Consider the following 23,140-nt stretch of genomic DNA (forward strand, 5'->3'; position numbering starts at 1 on the left):
GGCAGCTGAGGCCCCAGGAAGGAGGCTAACTGCTGTCCTCTCTCCACACACCCCTTGAGTCGGTATATTACCGTTATCAGACAAGCTGGACAGTGCAAGTGAGTTATGAGGCTGAAGTGTTTGTCTACTGGCTCTCTGAAAGAAGGTTCCGAACTGCTCTCTCCCCTGATCAGACCCTGATCCTTGAATATCTCCCACTACCCTCCTCTTTCAAAGCAGGGATATGTGGGACATTGATTCGGGGACTGGAGGGATGTTTTGATGTTTGGTACCGCTTCACGAGGCTTCCTTTTCTCCCAGTCTTGCTCCCCCTTCCTCCATTTTCTCCATTTTTTTTTTTATTTTAGCCCCTACCACTCCCCGTCACAGAGCCTCCTAAGGATGTCAACTGGGGTCCTGACTGGGGGCAGATCCTGTCCAAATCCCCCCAACTCTTTGAAATTCCTTCCTTCCCTTTGGGAAGCCCTTCCTGTTGCAAGTCTAACTTGCTTTCCTCCTGCTGCAGTCTCAGCCCTTGCACATAAGAGCCCAGAGCTTATTCCCTCTCAGTAGTCTCTTCTCAGCCTCCCCACCCCCACCCCCACTGTGGACTCTACAACTCTGGATGGGGGCTCATTGTTCTTGGGGAGTCTGGGTGTGGTTAAGTGGAACCATGCAAGGGTCCCGACCTGGTGTCACCAGGTGCCAGGTGCCAAGCATTTGGAGAACCCGGTCCCACTGCCCTATGTCCAGTCCCAGATATAAGCCCAGTTAGCAGGATCCTGCATTGTTTGGAGAAGGAAGCAGTTGGCTCTGAAATGCTTCCGGTGCAGTGGCCCCAGGCACCAGTGTGAAAGAGGTGAGGGATGGTCAGGGGAGAGGCATTTGTCCCTCTGCTCCTGCTCCCCCAGAGAAGAAGAGAGTCTCCCCATGGCCTTGGCTTCCCTGGATGAAGAGCTCCAGTCCTTCCTTCCACCCTCCCAATTCTGTGGGAGGCAGCAGCTCCTGTTCTGGGTCTCCCTTAGGTCAGACACTGCTAGGGCAGGGACTCTGTCCCCCTAAGTCAGGATATATGCTGCCCCTGCCCTACTCTGAGTCTTGGGGCTGTTATTCTCTGGATTTGTCCCAAGACAGATGTTATCTTGGCAGCCACTGGGCTGAGACCCCTGCCTGAATTGTTTGTGTCTGTGTGCCTGTCCTTGGTGTGTGCTGTCTTGGCCTCTCAGAGCCTCTGTCTCCCATCCTGTTGGTTCATTTCTTATTGCCCCCCTCTCATGGCATTCTCCTTCCTGTGTCTCTGGGCCTCTGCCTTTGCTTTGTCTCTGCCTGTCTCCATCCACCTCCATCTAGGCCTCTTGGTGTCCCGAAAGCTGGCTGGGGGCAGGAATCTCCTGGACCCTCCCATGTGCTCCCTAGCTCCCCCCTCACCCATGGGGACTTACTCTTCCCCTTCCTGCCAGACTCAGAATATCCAGTTCGCAGTGAAAGATCTCCTCCCCTTTCTTCTAGGTTCCTCTGTCTTCCTCCCCCTCCACTAATTTTGGGAATGGATTTGGGGGGCGGGTGTTTCTGGAAGAAGGGAACTAGATACGTTTTGTGTGCTGAGTAAGAGGGGGAAAGGAGATATTTCAGAAGGAAGGAGAGAGGTTAGACTTCTGGCAGAACTTCCTCATGACCGGAGAACTGGAGAACAGTGTGGGGAAAGGGTAATGACTGAGAGCTTTTACTTCTGCTGAGCATAAGCCACATGTGTGCGGAGTGGTAGGTGGGGAGGACTTATAAAGGCCTGGTGACAGATGTGATGGCGTCTGGAGGCATTCGAGGGGTCCAGATTTTACTTAGGAAGAACGGGAAAGGTGGTGGGGATGTCACGGGTTGGGCTAGTGTCCTGCTGAGTCAATATTGACTCAGGATGGAGGGCGAGACCCTTCCCTCCCTTGGCAGTCCAAGCCATCCCATCTGTATGTCTGTCCAGGCCGCAAAGCACAGGCTCAGACTCAGGAATGACAAAAATGTGTCTGAGCCTCACTGAGCTGCGGGAAGGAGCCACCGGGTAACACCCAAAATACATAAAATTCAGTGAAAAGCTCTCGGTTTGGGTCTGGGAGGCCCCTGCTGCCCCACCCCCATGTGTTTGAAAGTTCAGATTCCTGCAGGCTCTGCCCCCCACCCCCTGCCATCCTCTGGCTCCTCTGTTCCCTTAAATATCTCATGTGGTTCCCTTTAGAAAACATCCCCCCCACGCCACCTCTCTCTCTCTGCTGTGTCTGCTCTGGGAAGGGCCTCAAGGGTCTCTTTAATGCGTTCTCTGCCTCAGGTCTCCTGTCTTTTCGGAAGCACTGTCCGAGGTCTCAGCTCTCTCCCTCTCCCGTTCCTAGGAGATTGACGGATGGGTCTGTCCTCTGGAGAAGACTCCCTTGGGGCCCGTTCTTTCCTGTCACCCTCCTTCTCTGGCCAGGCACTCTCGCCCCCACCCCTGGTTCCCCACCCCACCCCTCGGTCCCAGAATGGGACAGAGGATGGCGGCCAAGGCTCAAGCAGGGTAGTGGGGTCTGTGTTGTGTCTGGACACACACCCAACCCTACACCTCCTGTCCTGGCTCCAGCTTGGTGGCCCTGGGGGCCGTGGCTGGGCTGGGTGCCTGGGTCTGGGGGGCAGGAGTGTTGGCCACAGTTAGCATGGCGGTCACATTCATCCCAGGCAAAGCTGAAAACAGACAGCCCCTGTGTCCTGGTGTTCTCTCTTGCACCCTCACTGCTCTCCTCTCTCTCTAGTCCTCTCTCCCTCTCTCTTCCCTCTTCTGTCCTGTTGGCATCCCTCTGGGTCTCCTCCTTCCCTCTTCTCTGAGAAGCCCTGAGGGCCACTACGACTGCCTCCCATCTCTCTCCCCTCTCCCAGCGCCCAAGAACCAAAATATTCTCCCTGCTGTTTCCATTCTTCATCTTCCTTTATCTGGCTCCATCGTCATGGCCAGTGAGGACACTGCCTGTCCAGTTTCTAACCACTTGGAGCCTCAGTTTCCTCACCTGTACGATGGGGATTCCAACAGTACACCACCCAGGACTGTGGGGATTTAAGTGAGTTAATATGCACAAAGCATTTCAGATCAGTGGTTGATGCATAATGACCCTGTTGAAAAGGGTTAGCTCATGTCATTGGGAAGCCACAGTTCTCATGAGGGGTGCAAGGCAGGGGAGGTGTCAGTTGTTCCCCAACTTGGGGCTGTGTTGTTCCCTCATCTAAGCTGCAGGTCACAAAGGTGGGTTTCTGGGTGCTGGCACCAGATGCAGAAGGCTCAGCTAAGGCCAGTGGAATCTAAGCCGATTACTGGTCGCCTGCTCCCACCCCCTGCCCTCCCTCCCACCTCAGAGTGAGGCTTCCTCGGCTGTGTAGACTGCCCCACTTGTTTCTTTCCTCCCTTCTGCCCCTGAAGGAAATCAAAGACAGGCTCTCAACCTCAAACTGAAGATTGCTGGGGCTTTCTCCACCATCCCTGACAGGAAGGAAGTTTCACATATCTCTCTGGGGTCCTTGTGCTGCCCTGGCCCCTGGGAGATGTGTGCCACCGCCAGCCCCACTGCGCCAGGCTGAGGAGATGCTGCTGTGGCCGAGCGCGCCTCTTCCCCTCATTCCCCTGTCCCCCGCCCCCTCCACACAAGGAGCACATCTGGTTTGTGAATCTCTCTCATTCCAGCTTTCCGAGTTTGCCAGCTGCTGTTTCCTCTGTCGAGTTCAGGCCAGAAAGCGGGGTGGGGGACAAAGTGAGGGCCAAAGTAGGGGGATCATGGCTGCATTGTGAACGGAGGGGGGTTGGAGTGACCAACCAGTGACCTCCTGCCCTGCTGTGAGTTCTGCCCTGGAGAGGACTAGGGGGTGGGCTAAGGCCATGTGAGGGGCTGGGGTTGGCATGGGGGCCATTTCTGGGCTCTGTGCAACCCATCTGCCTCTGAGTCCCATTCCAGCTCCCTCTGCAACCCCCCAGCCAGTCGCTGGCCAGGGGAAGAGGACTGTTCTCCAGCATGCTAACTAGGCTGCCTCCCCAGGAAGACCTCACAGCTGGCCCAGTGGGGCAATGAACTCAGCATTATCCACCTCCTCAAGGGGCCTTTATTCCCAGCTCAGGGTGGGAGGTAGGGGAGGGGGATGCGGGGGGGCCTGGCCAGGCCATCCTTGATGTGTTTCCTGAACTCGGCTCTCATCCTGGCCAGGGGCCTGCGTGCAGTCCCCTCTGCCAGAGACGGGGGGTTGGGGAGGGAGGACATCTCAGTGTGTGCCCCCTCCCTGCTCAGAGCCCTGACATACTTTACTTATCCTCCGCCCCAGCCCTGAGCTCTCCGCCCTGCATTTGAGTTAGTTGAGTACAGCTGTCTTCTCAGAGGACTGTAGCTCCTGAAGGGGCGTCTCACTCCTCCTTGGCCCCTCGGTGCCTCAGGCAATGCCTGGCACAGAGCTGGTCTTCAGGCAATGACAGCTGAACAGAAATGGAATTGACACAGGCGGAGGAAAAGGTGAAGGCAGGCTGGGAAACAGAGCCAGGGTGGGGGCTGAAGGAGCCTGGGGGGCGTGGCGATGGGGTTGGGAGGAACAGCTCCCCGGGATCTCTCAGTGGGAATGGGGAGACTGGTGTGGGCTGCACCGGCTGACAGCTTAGAATCAACTTAACTGGTTTGAGTCCTGGTTTTGTCATTTGCCTGCTGGTGACCCCACCCTCTCCGAGGCTCCATTTCCTCGTCTAGAAAATAGTACCGTTAGTAGTGCCTACATCATCACATTGTGGAGAGGGCGAAATAAGATGATACATGGAAAGAACTGGTTTACCACAGTTCCCAGAACATACTGAGCTCACACACACACTTCCCGTCTGGGGGCCTGGTACTTAGGAGCTGGAGATGGCTGGGCTGATGAGTTCCAGGGATCGGGAGTACCCCAGAGGGCAGAGGCGGAACGAGATTAGAAAAGAGGAGCTCTGGGCTTCTAGTGGTGGGGAGAGGCAGGTAAAGAGGAAACATGTGAAAGGCCCACATGTGGCACCCTCACCATCACTCTTGGTCAGACTAGAGTAACAGTCAACAGCAAGAGCTTTGGCTCTGAGGACTGGAGGCAGGCACACAGGACAGGCAGCATTTGGGGGCAGGGTGGGGGGCAGTAAAGTGTGCTTCCTGCATCCTTCCCTGTCCCCACCACACGTACACAGTGTTCTAGGAGCGACCTACAACCACCCGTCCCCCAAGCACATGAACTGTGATCAGAGTCTAGGCCAGATGGGATTGATGCTGAGAAAGGAGGAGGAGCGCTTAGGGGGCTTTAAGGATAGAGTTGCCTCCATCCTTCATTTACACCCCCCCATTTTCTTATTTTCTTTCCTTGCCCCTAGCCCCTAAGACTTGCAGCCCTAAGCAGTTTGCCTGCAGAGACCAGATCACCTGTATCTCGAAGGGCTGGCGTTGTGACGGTGAGAGAGACTGCCCAGATGGATCTGATGAGGCCCCTGAGATTTGTAAGTACCTTTTCTGGGCTCTTCCTTTGGGCCCAAGCAGTTCTGGATGAGGGCAGCTGATCTCTAGCCCTTGTGGACCTTGCTCTCTGATTGTTTGAACATAACACAGCTAAAACAGTCTTCTCCCCTCTTCAAAGTGCCTGGCATGGTGCCTGGTGTGCTCAGAAATGGTGCATCAGATCGCTTCCTCAGCTCCTACCCTGCAAAGCCTGCCAGAGATGGTTCTCTGGGCTGGCAGCTTTGCTGAAGGGAGAGGCTTCTGCCTCCCTTTCCTTTAGCTTGTCCCTCTTCTTTCCACCTCTGAGCCTCCTGACCCTTTATGAGTGCTCCTAAGTCTTGCCTGTTCCCTTCCTGTCCTGAGGCTCCCAGGCCAAAGGCCACTGGCTCTTGCTCAGTCTATACCAGTAGCCCCACCCCTGTGCGTTTCCCGCCACCCCCACCTTCCCCTGCCCCAGTAAGTGGTGTAATCAGAGGCAGCTGTTTAAACTGGGAGAAAGGTCCTGCCTGGCCTTCACCCTGCCAGTTGGGGGTGGAGGACATGCTGGCAAGACCCCAGAATCCTGGGCCGCTGGCAGAATCTTAGGATCTCCACCTCCCCTACATGGCTAATCTGGACCAGGGTCTGGGTGATCCTGCGTTCACAGGTCTGTCTCTGCCCTCTCCTAGCTTATCCTGCCCAAGCCCCATGCCCTGCCCTGGAGGGTGAGGACCAGGGATATTCTACAAATGTTTCTTTGGTGGGGGAGGTTCACCTGGAGTCTCTCTTTGTCTGATATCACCTTTACGCCCTCCATGTATGACCCTGATGCTTGGCGTTAGGTGTAAAGATGCCAAGCAGAGAGACTAGATTTGGCCCTTTTTGTGCATTTTTCCTTTGGTTTAAAGCAAACCCCACCTAATACACTCTCCCCGCTTATATACACTCCCAGACCCATACCAGATGCAGTCAACACATAGCCCTTCCTGGGCACTAATGTGCCTCCTCCCACCATACACAGACACAAAGGCAGACGCCAGCACAGACACGTTCTCACAGCAACAGAGTCAACACTCTCGAATGGGGATGCAGAAACACAACCTGCACTCAGACAGATGTGCCCAAACACTCACACAAACCCAGACTCACTCATGAAAGGACGTGGAGATGCACTTACTGAGCCCAGAAGCACCAGCACACACAGAGACACACAGATAGACCCTCACTCACACCACTCCACACTCCGCACCTCCCTCACCTGTGCACGCAGACTCCTGCCCAGTGCACTCAGATAGGGGCACCCACACTCGGACACTCACTCACATACCCTGTCCAGGTTTGGGAGCCAATGGGAATGGTCTGACTCCCACCCCACAGATTTAGCCAACATCCTAGCCCATGTGGCCTCCTTAAGATTCCCTGAGGCTCTGTACCTTGCTCCCTGCCCCCAGTCCCACCTCTTGGGCAAGAAAGGAAGTACCAGAAATACCACCAGTGGGCCACAACCTTTGATTCCTTCCAAATCTTTCCACCAGGTAGGCTACTTTGGGACCAGGGGTCTAGAATAGCACTGTCCAATAGAAATATAATGCAAGCCACATAGGCAATTTCAAAATTTTCTAATAGCCATGCTGAAAAACGGTAAAAAGAAAATCAGGTGAAATTAATTTTATTTTTATTTTACTCAGTGTATCTAAAATATGATCATTTCAGTATATTACTCATATAAAGTTATGAATGAAAGCTTTTGCATTCTTTTGTGTATGTGTGGTAGTAAGTCTTCAAAAGCCAATGTGTATTTTATACTTAAGTTTGAAGTAGTCACATTTCAAGGGTTAGATAGCCACATATGGCTGGTGCTGTGTATTGGACAGTAAAGTTCTAGAAGACCTGGTCTGCCTCTCAGCCCTAGGCTCTGTGGCCCCGGGAGCTTCAGGAAGGTGTTCTTTAACATTTGAGCTCCTCTGACATGGGCTCTTCTTTCCTCAGATTTTCAAAACCTGTCACTTCTAACCTGTCTCCTGAGTGTACAGTGTGGAGGTTTTGGGGGTCCTGAGGTGTAGGATGTTTGGAGAATGGACTCTGCTGAAGGCCTAGTTCACCCCCCAACCTGGCTGCTCCCAGATGTGTGGCTACTCTTGGGAAGGGCATAGCAGAGCTCTAGATGTAAGGGTCTAACCAGTCCCTGAGGCCTCCTGAGATCTAAACAAATGCAGGGTCTGACTGCAGGGTCAGTCCCTACGTGTCCCCCATGAATAGCTGGCCAGACAGCCACCATAGCCAGCTTGATCACCCTACCCTTTCCGTCTGTCCCAGGCCCTCAGAGTAAGGCCCAGCGATGTCAGCCGAATGAGCACACCTGCCTGGGCACCGAGCTCTGTGTTCCCATGTCCCGCCTCTGCAATGGAGTCCAGGACTGCGTGGATGGTTCAGATGAAGGGCCTCACTGCCGCGGTAAGGCTCTTCCACCTGTCCTGCTCCAGGTGGAAGTAAGAGTTCTCAGCCAAGCACCTCATGGGTTTGAAGGCCTGCCATCTGAGCACTGTCTTCACACAGAGGGAATGAGGCCTCATCCTCCCCTACACAGAACTGCCCCAAATCAATGGGCCCTCTGGGCATGGAGCTTGACCAGCAGCCCTGTGGGCCTCAGTACAGCCCCTGGCCTGGCACTTCTCTTCAGCTGTGTGTGCTTGGACAAGTCACTACCCCTCTCCAGACCCTACTGGTAAAGTGAAAGCTTTACATTTGATCAGTGTTTTCCTACTTTTGGGGGGAAATAGTGGGGTTCTTTCTTCAGTTTCTTACGTGAAACCTGAGTATGAACAGAGAAGAGCAAATGCTATGATTGAAGCTGGAGCTGCGGTCCATGGTTTCTTTCACTGGCCTCCCTGCCAGTGTTCCAGAAGGCGTTCCCCAGGAACTGCAGATCTTTGAGGAACCCTAAAGCTTCTTGATGGGAAAGTCACCCAAGCTGAGGAGGAAACCTTGGGATGATCAGTCAAGCTTCTTTCCTGCCTGCAGCCCAGGTCACCAGCTCTGCTTCTCCTCCCCTGAAGACCCCCATGGACCATGTGAAAAGAGTCCCCCGAGGGAAGGCAGAGCTTTGGGCCTGCGAGTCCGGAATAGTGACTTCTTCCTTCTGCTGAACTCAAGGTCTCAGCCCAGAGCAGGAGGCCCAGAGCAGGAGGCCCAGAGCAGGAGGCCGGCTTTGCAAGCCCCTGGGGGTGGGCCAGTCTTCCCTGGGTGGGGATGGTGTCCTGTGTCAGAAAACATCTGCCCGTGGGAGGAGACACATCTGGATCCTGTTTGCCGAGGGTAGGGAGTGCGGAGCAAGGGAGTTTGTGGAAGATTTTTGTACTTTCCTTTGGTTTATTTTGCATGATTTTGCCTGAAGCTCCTGGGATGGGATGCAGAGTGTGCGCCCAGGGCTGACTTCAGTGCCACGCACATCCCACTTCATCAGATGGTGCCTGTTCAGTGTGCTTCCTTCTGAATTCCTTTCAGTATCAGAACAAAGAACCTCAAAACATAGGATTTGAGCTCCTTTCTCTAACTGAAGTGGACTTCCTTGTCCTTCTACCTCATATCCAGAAGAGAAACCCTGCTATATTTTCCAGAACAAACAATATTCTCCCACTTTGTGAGGGAGGACTGGGCAGGCAGCCAATTTGGTTCTCAGGTGGAAGTGGGGAGGAGAAGGAATAACTGGGGCCTTGCCTCCCATCCCAGCTCCTGGAAGGTTTAGAGCGTCTAAACGTCTTAGCATCTCCGCAGCTCTCTCCCAGGTGGGGGGAGTGGGGGTGCAAGGCCATTGGACAAAGGGGTCTTTGTGGCCAGGCCGCCTGGCCCCATGCAAGGCCATTAATTGGGTCGCTGGCCTGGGGGGGTAGCTGCTCCCCCCGCCCCGCCTCTGGTCTCCCCGTGGAAGTGGGTCAGTGGCAGGAGGAAGATTAGAGAAGGACCCAAGGGGACCAGTTTTGTTCCTCCCCCCATCCTCCACCTCGACCTTCGGCCTTCTCTCTGAGAATCTAGGGCTCAAGAGATGGGCTGGAGGGGTTCTTCCAGACCAGAGCTGGGGTCCTGCCGGGAGAGACTCAGTTCTATGCCCACTCTTCAGCCTCGGCCCTGGAGCCAACATCATAGTCCCTGAGCGGTGCAGACAAGAAGCATTAAGGGGGATAAGACTCACTGGCCCACTCCCTGTTGCCCTCACAAAGTATTAGAACCTCTGTCCTGGGGACAGAGGGAGGCCGGGGCACCCAGAGCAGGGAGGTGCGGGTCCTAAGCCCCAATGGCTGTACGACCTTGGGCCTGTCATGCTCTTCCTGGGTCTCAGTTCCTCACTTGCTAACACGTAGATGTTTCTTAAGCTCCTGCCCTGTTTTACATTGCCTGCCTTGGGAGTGGTTTCTGAAAGGTTGCTGGAAGGTCTAGGGGCCTGAGTGTGTGTCGCCTGTCCCCACACAGAGCTCCAAGGACAATGTTCTCAGCTGGGCTGCCAGCACCACTGTGTCCCCACACTCAACGGGCCTGCCTGCTACTGCAACAACAGCTTTCAACTGCAGGCAGACGGCAAGACCTGCAAAGGTTTGTGAGTGTGTGCTGTGTGCATGCATGTGCATGCCGGGGGCGTGGTGCAGGGCCAGTGGGCAGGGGGTTGTGGTGGGGAGTACGAGGGAAAGAGATGGAAGGTGCCAGAGAGGAGGCATGGCTACATGTCTACAGCTTCAGGGCATGACTGAGAGCCCTAACCACTTGCTTCCACCAGACTTTTAAAAATTCTTCTTAAACTTATATAAGTCATATGTGAGTTTTCTTTTAAAAAAAAATTAAAGCATTATAAATAAAACCAAAGTCCCCTTTTGCAGACTCTCTTCAGTTCTGGGTGCCTTTCCCATCTCTCTGGAGGCCAACTCTGTTACCTGTTTTCTCTCTTCTTCCATGCCTTCTGTACATTTGTATGCATGTACTCTCAGAAGTCTAGTTGAAAGTATTATTTATGTGAATGCACTCCTTTTTATATACACATCATCCTGTACATACCTTTCTTCGATTTTTTTCATTCATTGTGTTCTAAAGAATTTCCATGTTATTATGTAGAGATCTACCTCATGTTTTTCAAAACCTCTGTGATGTATGACTATCTCCACAGTTTCCTTGGCCATCTCCCTGCTGATGAACAAAGACATTCTTACTTTTTCTCTGTTACAAATAGCGCAAACTTTTCTGTTTTACATTTACCTCCTTTGGGTCTTCGCACAAATGCTCCCTTCTCAGTGAGGCTGTCACTGACCACTCTAAAATCACAGCCGGCACTCTTTATCCCCTTCCTTAGCTTCATTTTTCTCCATAACAGCAGTCGTTTTCCATTACACTCTTCACACCTCTGATACATAATTTACCTATTTTTTTTATTTTAATAACAAGACTTCATTTATCAGAGTTTAAATTTCATGAGGGCAACAATGTGAATCTGTTTTATTTACTGACATATCCCCAGAGCCTTGCACATAGCAGGTAGTCAAGAAATCCTTTCTGAATGAATGGATAGTGGGCATGTCTGTGCACATTTCTGTAGGGTAGAGTCCAATTCTGGACTGACGAGATGATACAGTTGGCACATGTCTTGCAATAAAGTTTGTCAAATTGTTCTCCAAAGTAGAGGTGGGGAGGAACACACCCACTGTGGCATCTGAGGGCACCCACGTCCCTGCCCACATGCCCCGAAATGACTGTGCCCTTGCCCTTTTCTCGGCAGACTTTGATGAATGCTCTGTGTACGGCACCTGCAGCCAGCTTTGCACCAACACGGACGGCTCCTTCACTTGTGGCTGTGTGGAAGGGTACCTGCTGCAGCCAGATAACCGCTCCTGTAAGGCCAAGAATGGTAGGTGCGGTCACCTGGCCACTGCTGGGCACCTTCTGTGTTGTTGCCTGAGGCAGAGGGTCTGAGAGGTCCTAGGGCCCCTTGCTGCACCTACCCTTCTCTCCTCCATCTACAGAGCCTGTAGACCGGCCCCCTGTGCTGCTGATTGCCAACTCCCAGAACATCCTGGCTACGTACCTGAGTGGAGCACAGGTGTCTACCATCACGCCCACTAGCACACGGCAGACCACAGCCATGGACTTCAGCTACACCAATGAGACGGTGTGCTGGGTGCACGTTGGGGACAGTGCTGCCCAGACGCAGCTCAAGTGTGCCCGCATGCCTGGCCTGAAGGGCTTCGTGGATGAACACACCATCAACATTTCCCTCAGCCTGCACCGTGAGTTCTGAGCCTGGAGAGCAGGGAGGGCAGGGGAGATGGACCAGATGGAGCTTGTCTGGGACAGAGGCAGAGGGTTAGACAGGATGACCCCTGTCTGGGTAGGAACCTAAACAAGAACGCCCTGACTGAGGCCAAAGCAGGGGCTGCACGTGATGATGTACGTTTGGGGCAGGAGCAGAATCGTGGCCATGCTTCCTCCCTTCTCTCAGAGACAAGCCTTGGGATGGTGCCTGCAGTTCTGGCCCAGGCCTAATGAAAACCTCATAGGAGAAATGAGGGCACAGGGGGCAATGAAGGGTCAATCTCCAGGGACCAGGGACTGTCCCTTCTCAGAGGGAGGAGTGTTGATCAGACCACAGAGGGGCTTTCCCGTGCAGCGGGAGCCAGGGAAAGGGAAAGGAAGGGCCTGGAGACTTGCTCAGTTGTGGCCGCGGGCAAAGGAGTCAAGGCCTGTCTGGGTCTACCTCCACGTTCCATCGCCAGCATGGACCCTCTGCTGCAGAGTGGGTGTGGGGACCTGAGGCTCTTTCTGGGGGCTTGGTGACAAAATGAGACGAGAAGAGAAGCAATGAGCACTGGGGCCCTGGGGCCCTAGGAGCATTTTAAAATACCCTAGGTGTTCCCGTTCAGGCTCCCTCCCTAGACTGTACTCTCCTGTCCTTAGGGGTGGAAAAAGGGGTGGGTGTCACCAGTTTTGGGGCCAGGGCATAGGCCCACTGCTTGGAGTAGTGTTGCTCACCTCAGGTGTTGTTACATAAACAAACACAACATCTGGCACCCTCACATTCCCAGGAAATGCACCACTGGGCCAAGGGAGACGACCTGGCCTGTGTTGATCTGTGACCTTGAGTAAATGAGAATTCCCCTTCTCTGCTTTGGTTTCCTGATCTGCCTCATGGGTTTGAGCTTGTCTGTCTGAATGAGATATATCAAAGTGAAAGCCAGAGGTGACCAGAAGGTGGCCCACATGAGGTTTAGGATTGTGAACCTTCAGTCTGTCTAGAAGACCTTTCAGTTTCTTCACTGGGTACCTACATGATGATCACCACAGAAGACAAAGCCCCCAGGAGGACATAGGGCTCCATTCTGGGGGAGCAGGGGGTCCTTTGAGGGCCTTACCCTCTGCAGACTCACCACATGGACCACACCCTGGCCGCAGCTCCCCATCCCACTGGTGTCCTCAGACTGTAGGTGATCAAGGCGCACCTGTGGTCTGACAGGTGTCCTCCTGGCAGGGCTGGTGTGAGGGCTGCCATACCTGGTGGGCTGAGTTCTCCGGGGGTGGGCAGATCATGGAACCCCATGGCAGATAGGGTAGGACTGGGGCTGGACCCCATGTTTCCGCCTCCCTTTCCCTGCTCCTTGTTCACGGCCCCACCCAGCAGGCCTGTCTGGGCAAAGACTTCCGGTAGTTTCCTCCGTGCCTCAGGGCCAGAGGACAGGCTCACCTGGAGGCAATTGGTGGGGATGCCCTGATGGGAACTTTCTCAGCTTGCGCTCTAGCCTGGCTCCCTCGCCTGCTTCCTCCCCAGGAGTAGCAGGAAATAACCTCAGGCAAGTACCCCTCCCTTGGCAAATAGAGCCTGGCCTTCCAGTCTGCTAGATTTACTGGGCTCCCCTGGGGCAGAGTCCAGGAGGCAGGAAAAGACCAAGATCTCTGGGGAGAAATGCTAAGGGGGTGAGTGAATGGGTTCCTCTTGCCCCAGCCTCTGTCCCTTCCTCCCTGCCCTGCCCCCATCCCATGCCCCATGCCTCTTGCCCCAGCCTCTGTCCCTTTCTCCCTGCCCTGCCCCCACCCCATGCCAGCCGCCTTCATGTCTGCCTGTTACCCTGAGGATGGTTGTTTTGTGCTCATCCCATGAACTAATTACGGGCCCTGAGCTGAGGGTGTCGGCAGTGTCTCTCCCCTAACACCCTCCCCTAATCGCTGGTTCATCTCTCTTTCCAGGAGAGGCTGAATGGCCTGGCCCAGTGTGCAGGGTGGCTGGGCCCAGGCACTCACCTGCACACAGGGCTGCTGGCCTGTAATTAGCTCCCCAAGTGGGATGAAGAAGAAAGGCTGCTGCTTTCTCTCTGTTCTTGGGTGGGGGAGCCCTCACTGCAATCCCATTCCTGGCTATGGCTGTGACCTCCCTTGGACCCTGGGCTGGAGGGAGGAGTCTAACCCCTGAGAGGTGCTGATGCCCAGAGGCCAAGAGGCAGAGAGAGGCCAAGAGGCAGAAGGAAGCTCCCCTGCTGACATGGGAAGTAGGGGAGCCTGCCCCAAAGAAAACTCTAAAAACAGAAATAGACTAGAAAGAAGGAAGGAGGCCAGGAAGTGAGCCTGTTTCACATGGATCCTGGGGCATGTGTGTGCCAGACCTGCTCTGAGTCCCTGTGCCCGAAGGGCCCCTCCAGTGCCCTGCGGCGGGTGGCACAGCTTCAAGGAGCAGCTCCATCGCAGCGCCTGCTTTTCCAGGCTTCATCCCAGCTCCTGTTTCTATTCAAGAGTTGAGGGACTCACTGACCAGCATATTCATGTATGTGTGTGAGTGCGTGTGTACCTGCCTCCTTGGCTGAGCTGGGCTACCAGCCTTTCTTCCCGCAGCCAGCCCTTGGCTTTCATGGCCCAGACTGGGAGGGTCCTGAGGACTCAGTCCTCATCTCTTCCCCTCCCTCATGAAATGTGATACCAGGGCCCAGCCTTCCCCAGCAGGACAGGGAGGTCTCTGAGGACCCCAATTCCACCATTGCTGGAGAACATGGTGATGAGAGCCAGAGGACCTTTAGGGAGGACCGAGGCTGACCTCCAGTTCTGAATACTGCCTTTCCCAGAGCAGGGGGTGCCTTGACTTTACGTCGTATGTGGTGGACACACATTCTTTATTGTTCCAGTTTTGCTTTTATTTAATACCTATTAGAACACTCCTATAACTAGCATGTCAAATCTGTTATTTTATAGATTGGCTAGGATGCAACAAAATAAGAAAAGTGCGTTGATGTAAAGAAATAGTGTGTAAGCTGTATGTAAACATATCAAGCATTTTGAAGGTGATACACGAAAGACTGATGTTCTGGAAACTGAGGCCCAGAGGAGTCAACGGACCTGGTAGTACCTGAGCCAGGCCTGCGCTGCTCCCCCATCCCCAACCTCTGACCAACCTCTCAAGGAACCTCAGGCCCCACCCAGCGCCCTGCAGGGCTGCCCCAAGCAGGGCTGGAGGTCAAGCCTGCCAACCCCCCTCTTGCCCTGCATTTCCTAGGCTGTGTGCCTCTGATCCACCCTCCTTTAGCTTTTCACGTGTGTTCTCTGTGGAAAGAAGGAGGACAGACGTGGGAGGGGGCCCTGGGAAGGTATGTGTGTGTGAGGGGCAGTTCTCATGCTGCAAACAGAAGCCCTGAAGGAAATAAGGTTTGCTGGAGTCACTTAGTCTTGGACTGTGTATGAAGGGATGATCTGGGGAGCCCAGAGGGACCCCAGGATGTCTTCCTTATGCCATGCTGCGTGGGGAAGGAGGAGGTAGGCAGGGAAGCCTAGAAGAGCTCCTCCCTAGGCTGCAGGCAGCACAGTTGTGAAACGGGTCCCCAAGTCCAGCTGGCCAACTTCACTTTTCCCTCCCTCTTTCCTTTGTGTGTATGTGCACTTAAAATCACAACAGGAAATCATTTGTCTAGAGGGGAGGCAGAGAATAGCCCCTCTGAGTCTGATGAACCAGCACCCTGGCTGGAAGGGGAGCTACCTTCCACTGAACTGGGCACCCCAGGCCCTCTCAGCCTCCCACCCTGTGCCTACAGAACACTCCCAGACTTTGTATGTGAAAGCCAGCCACTCCCTTCCTTGGCCTTCCTCACCTACAGAGTGTCAGACTCCTGGGGGGCATTCACCAGCCACTCTTTTGGCATTGCGCCTCCGGCATACTGGGACTTTGGCTTCCCTTCCCTTCTCAGTTTCCCAATCATTTCACAGCCCTTCTCTTCTCCCTGGCCAGGCCGGCCCTGGCTTCTCCTCCCCCGCTGTCTCCTTGAAGTTCCCACTCCACCCAGCCTGCTTGCTCCCCTTCCCTGCTTAAGCCAAAGGGAGGAATTTAAGCAAGAGAGAATTTTAAGAGTCCAGCAAGGATTTCTCAATAGCAGGAAAACCCTGGTTCTGGTCTGAATCAGAGCTGCAGAATCCTGCGTCTGATCCCCAGGACCCAGGACTGAAGCCTTTGTGGACCATGGCCAGCCAGCACAAGCAGGGCAGCAAGGGGGCTCAGGACAGAGGTGACAAGGTGTGGCTGAGCTCTGGACTTTGTGCAGGAACAAGAAGAGCTAAAGTCAGGACCCAGCAGGAAACAGGAGCGTGAAGATGTGCCGCTTAGCAAAGCTTCTGCTGGGCCTGCCTGGCGGTCTCTTCCCCAGCTGCTAAGGTCCCAGGCTCTTCATCAGTTCCCCCAGCCCTGGGGGTGAGATCCCTGAGTGACTGGGACAAGCAGGAGGATCACCAGACACCTTCTCCCTCTGTCTTGGGGTGTCCCAAGGCCAGAGAAGGAGGATCCTGGCCATAGAAGGGAAGGGAAAAAGTGATGTCCCATGTCTAGCTCAACTAACTGAGTGAGGACTAAGTACTCAACAAATATTTGTTGAATGAATCAGTACCTGTGTGTCAGGCGCTGGAGACAGAGATGAAAGACAGCACCCTGCCCTCTCAGTGCCTGTGGGCAGGTAAACAAGCTGTGATAAAAGGCACTTCTGAGCTTCTGGGAGCCTGTGGGACAGAACACTCCTTCTGGGGGCCTGGGCTGAGGCTTGAGGATAATGGGTGTTAGCCCCAAACTGCTCTCTGGAGATCCCATCTTTAGTTGGAGGCCACAGGGCCCTGGCTGCAGGCACAGAGCGTACCTTGGTGGAGAAGGTAGGGAAGGATGGGGATGAGGTGAGGGAGGATGACGTGAACAACAGTACCCATTTGTGGGGTGGCCGTTGTGCTCAGGACTGTGCTAAGTGCTGTTAATGCACCGTCCCATCGCACAATTAGCAAACTGAGACTCGGACACTCAATAACTTGCCCATAGCCACTGTTGGAAGGTGACAGAACAGGGTTCAATCCAGTCTGTCAGTGTGCAGAGCCCGACTAGACAAGCAGAGTGAGGGGAGATGTGGGAGGTTTCCTGGACGAAGAGCCAGATAGGAATGTGGTTATGGTGGGCATGGGATTCTCCTTCCTCACCTCGTGCCCTGTCCTACAGTCTTCGGGTGTGCAAATGTGTTGGGTGGTATTTCCTCAGGGCACAAAGGCCCCCTGCTTCCCCCAGATGATTTTAGGGAGAGTGACTGGAGTTCCGCCTCTGAAGCTAGGGTCTTGGGAATGGGGGGAGTGTTGTTTTAGGGAAAGCAGCCACTATTTAGGGAAATGCCTCTTGCACAGTGTGGAATGATGGAGAAGTTGAGAAAACCTGGAGTTGTGGCAAGTGCAGAGGGCTGAGCATTGGGGCTGTGGGGGCTTCAGGGAGGGTTCTGCAGTTGTAAACATACACCCCAGGTCTATTTTGGGGCCTGGAACTGAAAGTCCTTTGTGACATCGCAGGCAGGCTGTGGTCTGTCCTCTGTCTTGTTCCCCTCCCAGCTTACAAACCTTATTCTCTATGCTGGAATTCCTGGCTCCTGGGCCCCCAGACCCCCTCAAACCCCTCCTACAACCCAGCATCCCTCCCCTTGGGTTTGCCCTGGATACTCCTCTTTTCAGGATTTGATGCCCTTGGCCAGAGCCCTCTGGTGAGCGCTCAGGGGTGGGTCAGCCCTGCCATAGCTACCCTCTGGCCATGCAGGGCCATGGGCCATAACGTTCGGGTCCTCTGGGCCAATGCCACAGGACAGGGGGCAGTGGCCGGGTCACTGCCTGTGTGGGAGCCTGGGAGGGAAGTGCCCTGTCCCAATTTAAGCCCATCTCTCCAAACTGGCCTTGGAGTGGTAGGTGTGGCTAAGTGGATGTGTGCGTGTGAGTGTGTGCGTGTGTATGGTGGGGCAGGCAGAGGAATCTGGACTTTGAGAGGAAAATAATGTGGTGGAGTGGGGTTGGATAACAAAGGATTTTTGCTTGCAACTAATAGTCTCCAGCTGCAAAAATACCAAAGGCGAGGCCAGGCCAGGCTGGGGACTCTCATTCTTGCCAATTCCTCACCGGCCTGCTGAGTGGGGCCCTGCCTGGCCTTTGGGAGGTGGAAGCAGAGACCAGCCAAGGGTAAATATCTGAGAGCAAGGATGGTCTCTCTGCCTTACTTCCCAGAATTGGCGGGGAACCCAGGCCAGGAGGGAGGCCCAAAGGTCTGCCACAGTATGTGGAGCTGCACCTGGGATGGGGGCATCAGACAGCCCCAGATTTCTTCCTGTTCCCCTCTTGCTGAGCAGGGTGGTAGTGTGGGGGTGAGCAGGGGCAGGGGCAGGGTGTTGCCAGCCCTGGAGCTGGGCAGTGACTCAGGGCAGCCTCAGGAAGCCAGAGAGAAGGACGCAGCTGCACCAGCTGGCGCTGGGCAAACAGCTTTGTGGTGAAGTCGTATGCATGCCAGCAGGCCCCCCATCGTGCCCACCTAGTAGAGGGCACACAGCCCTATTGCCTTTCAACCTTTTTTGCCTGCTGGGGCTGCAGCAGCCCCCACCCTAACCCTACCTTGGGGATTTGGTTTTCTCTGGAGGCAGCCCAGCAGAGGCATTTTAATCTGTTTTTTCTGTGGTAAGTGTTGGGGGCAATTTGATCGCCCTCTTCCTATGTGGCCTGGGACCCATACCCCCCAGTGCTCCCTGTGTCAGGGTGGGGAAGAACCGGGGCCCAGAGAGAGTGGCTGGGTTCGGGGCTGTGTCAGCACTTACACTTCTTCCCTGTGACCTCTTTCTCCAGTCATCGTGGAGTGGGGTTTAACGGGGAACTGAAGAGGAAACTAGTTTGATGAGAGCCTCAAATTGGCTCATGCCCCTCCTCCCCCAGCCGAAGTCCTGTGACTGTGAGTCAGTGTCAGGGCCTAGCCAAGTTTCTTGGGAGCTGTTCCTTTTGCCCCCCCACCCCCACCAACTGTTAGGAAACAGACCCTGAATCCTTGTGGGGAGAAGGGAAATTAGGCAGAGGTTGAGCAAAGCGCCTAGTCGTTATAAATGTAGCTGTGTGGATGCGGAGTCATCCCTGAGGGGTTGGGTGTGGGGTAGTTTGGGTAGGTTTCAGCTGAAGGCAGGTCGTCCAAATATTTTTTTACCTGTTGGGGAAATGGGTGAGGTGGAGTGCAAGGCAGAGGTCCCAGGGAGTCGCTGTCTTGGGAATTTCCCAGTTTGCAAGTGACATCACCTCTGATGGTGGTAGTTGGAGGGGGCAGTGGGTGTATGGGAGCCAACGGGTCCTAGAGAATAAAAGCCCTTAGGGGGCCAGCAGGGGTCCCTGCTGCCATACTCCCTGCCCCCTAGGCTCCCTCTGCCCTTGCCCCACCCCTACTCTCCTCAGCCCTCTTGGCTTCTTCGGCTCCTCCACAGATGGTGGAGATGGGCTGTGGGCACCTGGTCTCCATTCTCCTCAACCTCCCCTTCTGAAGCTCTCCCTCTGAGCCTTGCCTCGGTTTACATTCAGAGTCCTTTTATAGCCCTTCACCTATGTGCTCTCCTCCAGCCCTGTAGCTTATTCTACGCTTCTAGCCCCCCACCCACCCCAACACGAGATGGTTGAACAATAGGGACATTGAAGAAACAGAGGAACTGTGGAGAGTGGAGGAAGTTTGGCCCATGTCACTGGTTCCACCTTTTGCCACCACGGGCCTTCACTTTTACATCTGCCTGTGGCCCATTTTTTGACAAATCCCCTCAAATTGGATTTACTGATGAGTGCTCTGCTTTTCCATTTTTTTAAGTCATGCAACATGCCTAGCTAGCATGTTGTCAACATGCCTTGACTTACCACATAAGGTTGATGAAATTCCAGCCCAAAGCAAAGATGTGTGACATTTCAGTTAGCCTGAGGGCTCTTATCTCAAGTAAGAGCAGATTGTTTCAAAATATACTGGAATGAGCCAGTGGACCTGTCTTCGCCACCTGTTGGCACCTCAAGAAGATGGTCCTGTTCACAGTGAGGTTAGGGGTAAGGCTGCCCATCAACCAGCCAGCCAGCACTTACCCAGAGCCCCTGCGTGGCCACCCTGAGCTTGGCGTGGGGAGCCAGGCTGTGTGGGAGGAGACTTACTTCTCTTCAGAGAGACTAGGTAGTTGGAAAGATGGCACAAATGCAAGGTGAAATATCCTGTTGCTGGCACCTCCCATAGCAGCTCAGAAGAGATCACCATAGTCTGAAAGGTGAAGGAGGGCACCCCGACAGAAGTAGGCTTCCAGGGGTGGGTGCTGCACCCACAAGGGGTGGGTATATCTGTGGGAGGACCTCCCCCTATAGCTCTTTCATTCACACTCTCTAGATGTGGAACAGATGGCCATCGACTGGCTGACGGGCAACTTCTACTTTGTGGATGACATCGATGATAGGATCTTTGTCTGCAACCGAAATGGGGACACATGTGTTACTTTGCTAGACCTGGAGCTCTACAACCCCAAGGGCATTGCACTGGACCCTGCCATGGGGTAAGAGGAGCAGGCAGGGGCTCTGGCCCTGGAAGTGGGGAAGCAGAGGCTACAGTGGAAGGGAGGGTCCCAGTGTGCAGGCCTCATTAGCATGCCCTATGCCCACAGGAAGGTGTTCTTCACTGACTATGGGCAGATCCCAAAGGTGGAGCGCTGTGACATGGATGGGCAGAACCGCACCAAGCTGGTTGACAGCAAGATTGTGTTTCCTCATGGCATCACTCTGGACCTGGTCAGCCGCCTCGTCTACTGGGCCGATGCCTACCTGGACTACATCGAGGTGGTGGACTATGAGGGCAAGGGCCGGCAGACCATCATCCAGGGCATCCTGGTGAGGAGCAAGCCTTTGCAGGGGACCATTCTCTAGGCCTTCCAGTGGAGAGGGTGGTAGGCATCAATTCTTGGGAGACAGGAGAGGATGTGGCTTCCACTGAGAGGAGACCAGTTATTTCAGAGGTACCTTTTCTCATCTGATTGATGAGCAGGCAGGTGGCTCCGTTTCTTTTTGGCAGATGGAAAAAGCAGGGTTCACAGATATTAAGCGATTTGCCTGAAGCTACACAGTGGGAAAAAGCCTTTGAACCTAGACTAGAAGCCTTCCTAGCTCAGAGATGGCACTGCCATTCTGGAAGAATGAGGGTGCCCCACCATCCCTGTTTGCCAGGGACTATCCCAGTGTTAGCCTTGGAACTCCTATGACCCAGCAAATCCCCTAGCCTTGGACAAACTAGGACAGTCAGTCATTTTGGTAAGTTATGTGAGTAGCAGGGACTGCTGCAGGGTTTGCCTGGGGCAGATCTGTCCTCTCCACCCTCCCAAAGCTGAGGTCTGGAGTTGGGCTAAGAGCATTCTCTATGAACAGAGTTTAGGGCTCAACTCCAATTCAGTCCAAAAGCGTTCTGTCACCTCCTGTGGGCCTGATTCTGTGGAGGACATGGTTCCTGCCTCAAGAAGTTTGAGCAGAGTGGGTGGACTGAGTTTACAAATCACTAGTGGAGAACAGTGGAGAGACACAGTGTGGAAGGAGAGACCATCTCTGGTTGGAACATTCTTCAAGCTCTTCAAAGAGCCACTTTGTGAAGGATGAGTGGGATTTTGATGGGCAAAGACCTCAAGAGCAGAAGAATCCAGCCAGAGGAGATGGGGTGAGCACAGTCAGATGACTACAGGATGAATTTGGGAATGCAGACAACGAAGTTCAGATGGGAAGCTGAGGGGCTCTGCAGGGGCAGGTGGGTGAGCCCCTTCTCCGTTCTCGTTGACCATTCCTGCCTGCCCATCCAGATCGAGCATCTGTATGGCCTGACGGTGTTTGAGAACTATCTCTATGCCACCAACTCGGACAATGCCAACGCCCAGCAGAAGACAAGCGTAATCCGGGTAAACCGCTTCAACAGCACTGACTACCAGGTTGTCACCCGTGTGGACAAGGGTGGTGCACTCCATATCTACCACCAGCGGCGGCAGCCCCAAGGTGAGCAGGGCCCCACAGTCCCCCCAGAGCCCTCCTGTTCTCTCACATCATGACCGCCTCTCGCACCATCCACACAGACTATCTCCCTTTGCCCTTAAGCTTCCACTGCCAGCCTCTTCCTACCCCTTGGTCTCCAAGTCCTAGCCCACAGAGACCCTGCCGCCATTCTGCTCAGGACAGAGATTCCCCCCTTCCAGCTCGCTGGCTGGTCTAAAGTAATAGCAACTGGCCATGCGCAATGGTGGGACTCTCTCTCCGGGTCATGGAAGCCCCCAGCCTGGAGTCTGAGATTAGGCTGTGGAGGAGCAGAGGAATCCTAGCCCTGTGGCTTCCAGTCTTCAGATGGGATAAGAGGCACAAAGACCACAACAGGAGGGAGTGTGGTCAGACTCCTGGAAGCCTTCTCAAGGCCTGTGCAGGGCTCTGACAGGTCCTGACCAGCTCCCCACCCACCCGCAGTGAGAAGCCATGCCTGTGAGGATGACCAGTACGGGAAGCCAGGTGGCTGCTCCGACATCTGCCTGCTGGCCAACAGCCACAAAGCGAGGACCTGCCGCTGCCGCTCCGGCTTTAGCCTGGGCAGCGATGGGAAGTCATGCAAGAGTGAGTGATGGTGGGGGGGCATGCATGAGATGAGGAGAGGGTGTCTGTATCTACTCCCCACAGTTCAGCTGCTTCCGAGATGCAGAGAGACAAAGGAGTTTACCCACAGTCTCGCCACTATTGAGGGGCAGAGACAGAACTTGAGCCCACATCTGAGAACAGGCTCCACCCAAGGCTGTAAACTGGCCCGCTCCTGCATTCATCCCTTCACTCATACAACAAGCACATAGTGAGCATGTACTGTGTGTCTGGCACTGTCCTGGCAATGAGAGTCAGCAGTGAACAAGGTAGATGGTCTCTGACCTCGTGGAGCTCACAGTCTAGCAGGCGGTGGCAGGTGTTAGGGAGAAAATACAGTGGAGCAGAGAGTTAATGGAGACAGCAGGGCTGCATTTGAGACGGAGGGTCAAAGAAGGGTTCTTTGCAGAGGTGAATTTGAGCTGAGCTGTCTCTGAAGTGAGGAAGTGGCCCGTGTGATTACCTGAAGGAAGACCATTTCTGGCAGAGGGAATCTGCATTGCCAGGGCTCTGAGGCCCGCACAAGCTTGCCGGCTGGAGGACCGGGGGCTGAGCCGGCTCAGTGAGGGGAAGCAAAGGAGAGAGGCTGGGCTACATTCTAACTGGGATGAGAAGCTCTTGGCTTTTGAGCAGAGAAGTGATATGATTTGATTCACATTTGAAGAAAGTTTGTGCTGACTGCTGGGTGGAGGTTGGGCAGGAGGTTATTTCAGTGGCAGGCAAGAAGGTATGTGGCTTACACCATGATGGTGGCAGAGGAA

The 23,140-nt window shown here is 54.4% G+C and overlaps 1 protein-coding gene across 4 annotated transcripts in view; it reads left to right on the plus strand.

The window, feature by feature from the left end:
* The window catches only part of LRP1 (LDL receptor related protein 1), a 77,070-nt gene that overhangs the window by 2,922 nt on the left and 51,008 nt on the right, over nt 1–23,140 (plus strand). For all 4 annotated transcript variants that reach the window (XM_036894949.2, XM_036894950.2, XM_036894951.2 and 1 more), the window contains exons 2-10: nt 5,354–5,476; nt 7,770–7,907; nt 9,921–10,040; nt 11,212–11,340; nt 11,456–11,719; nt 20,122–20,284; nt 20,393–20,615; nt 21,569–21,758; nt 22,218–22,361. In XM_036894949.2, coding sequence (XP_036750844.2) covers nt 5,354–5,476; nt 7,770–7,907; nt 9,921–10,040; nt 11,212–11,340; nt 11,456–11,719; nt 20,122–20,284; nt 20,393–20,615; nt 21,569–21,758; nt 22,218–22,361 — 1,494 coding nt within the window. The remainder of the gene's footprint in view (nt 1–5,353; nt 5,477–7,769; nt 7,908–9,920; nt 10,041–11,211; nt 11,341–11,455; nt 11,720–20,121; nt 20,285–20,392; nt 20,616–21,568; nt 21,759–22,217; nt 22,362–23,140) is intronic.

Source organism: Manis pentadactyla, chromosome 10, assembly GCF_030020395.1.
Source record: "Manis pentadactyla isolate mManPen7 chromosome 10, mManPen7.hap1, whole genome shotgun sequence".
In the NCBI taxonomy this organism is placed as follows: domain Eukaryota; kingdom Metazoa; phylum Chordata; class Mammalia; order Pholidota; family Manidae; genus Manis; species Manis pentadactyla.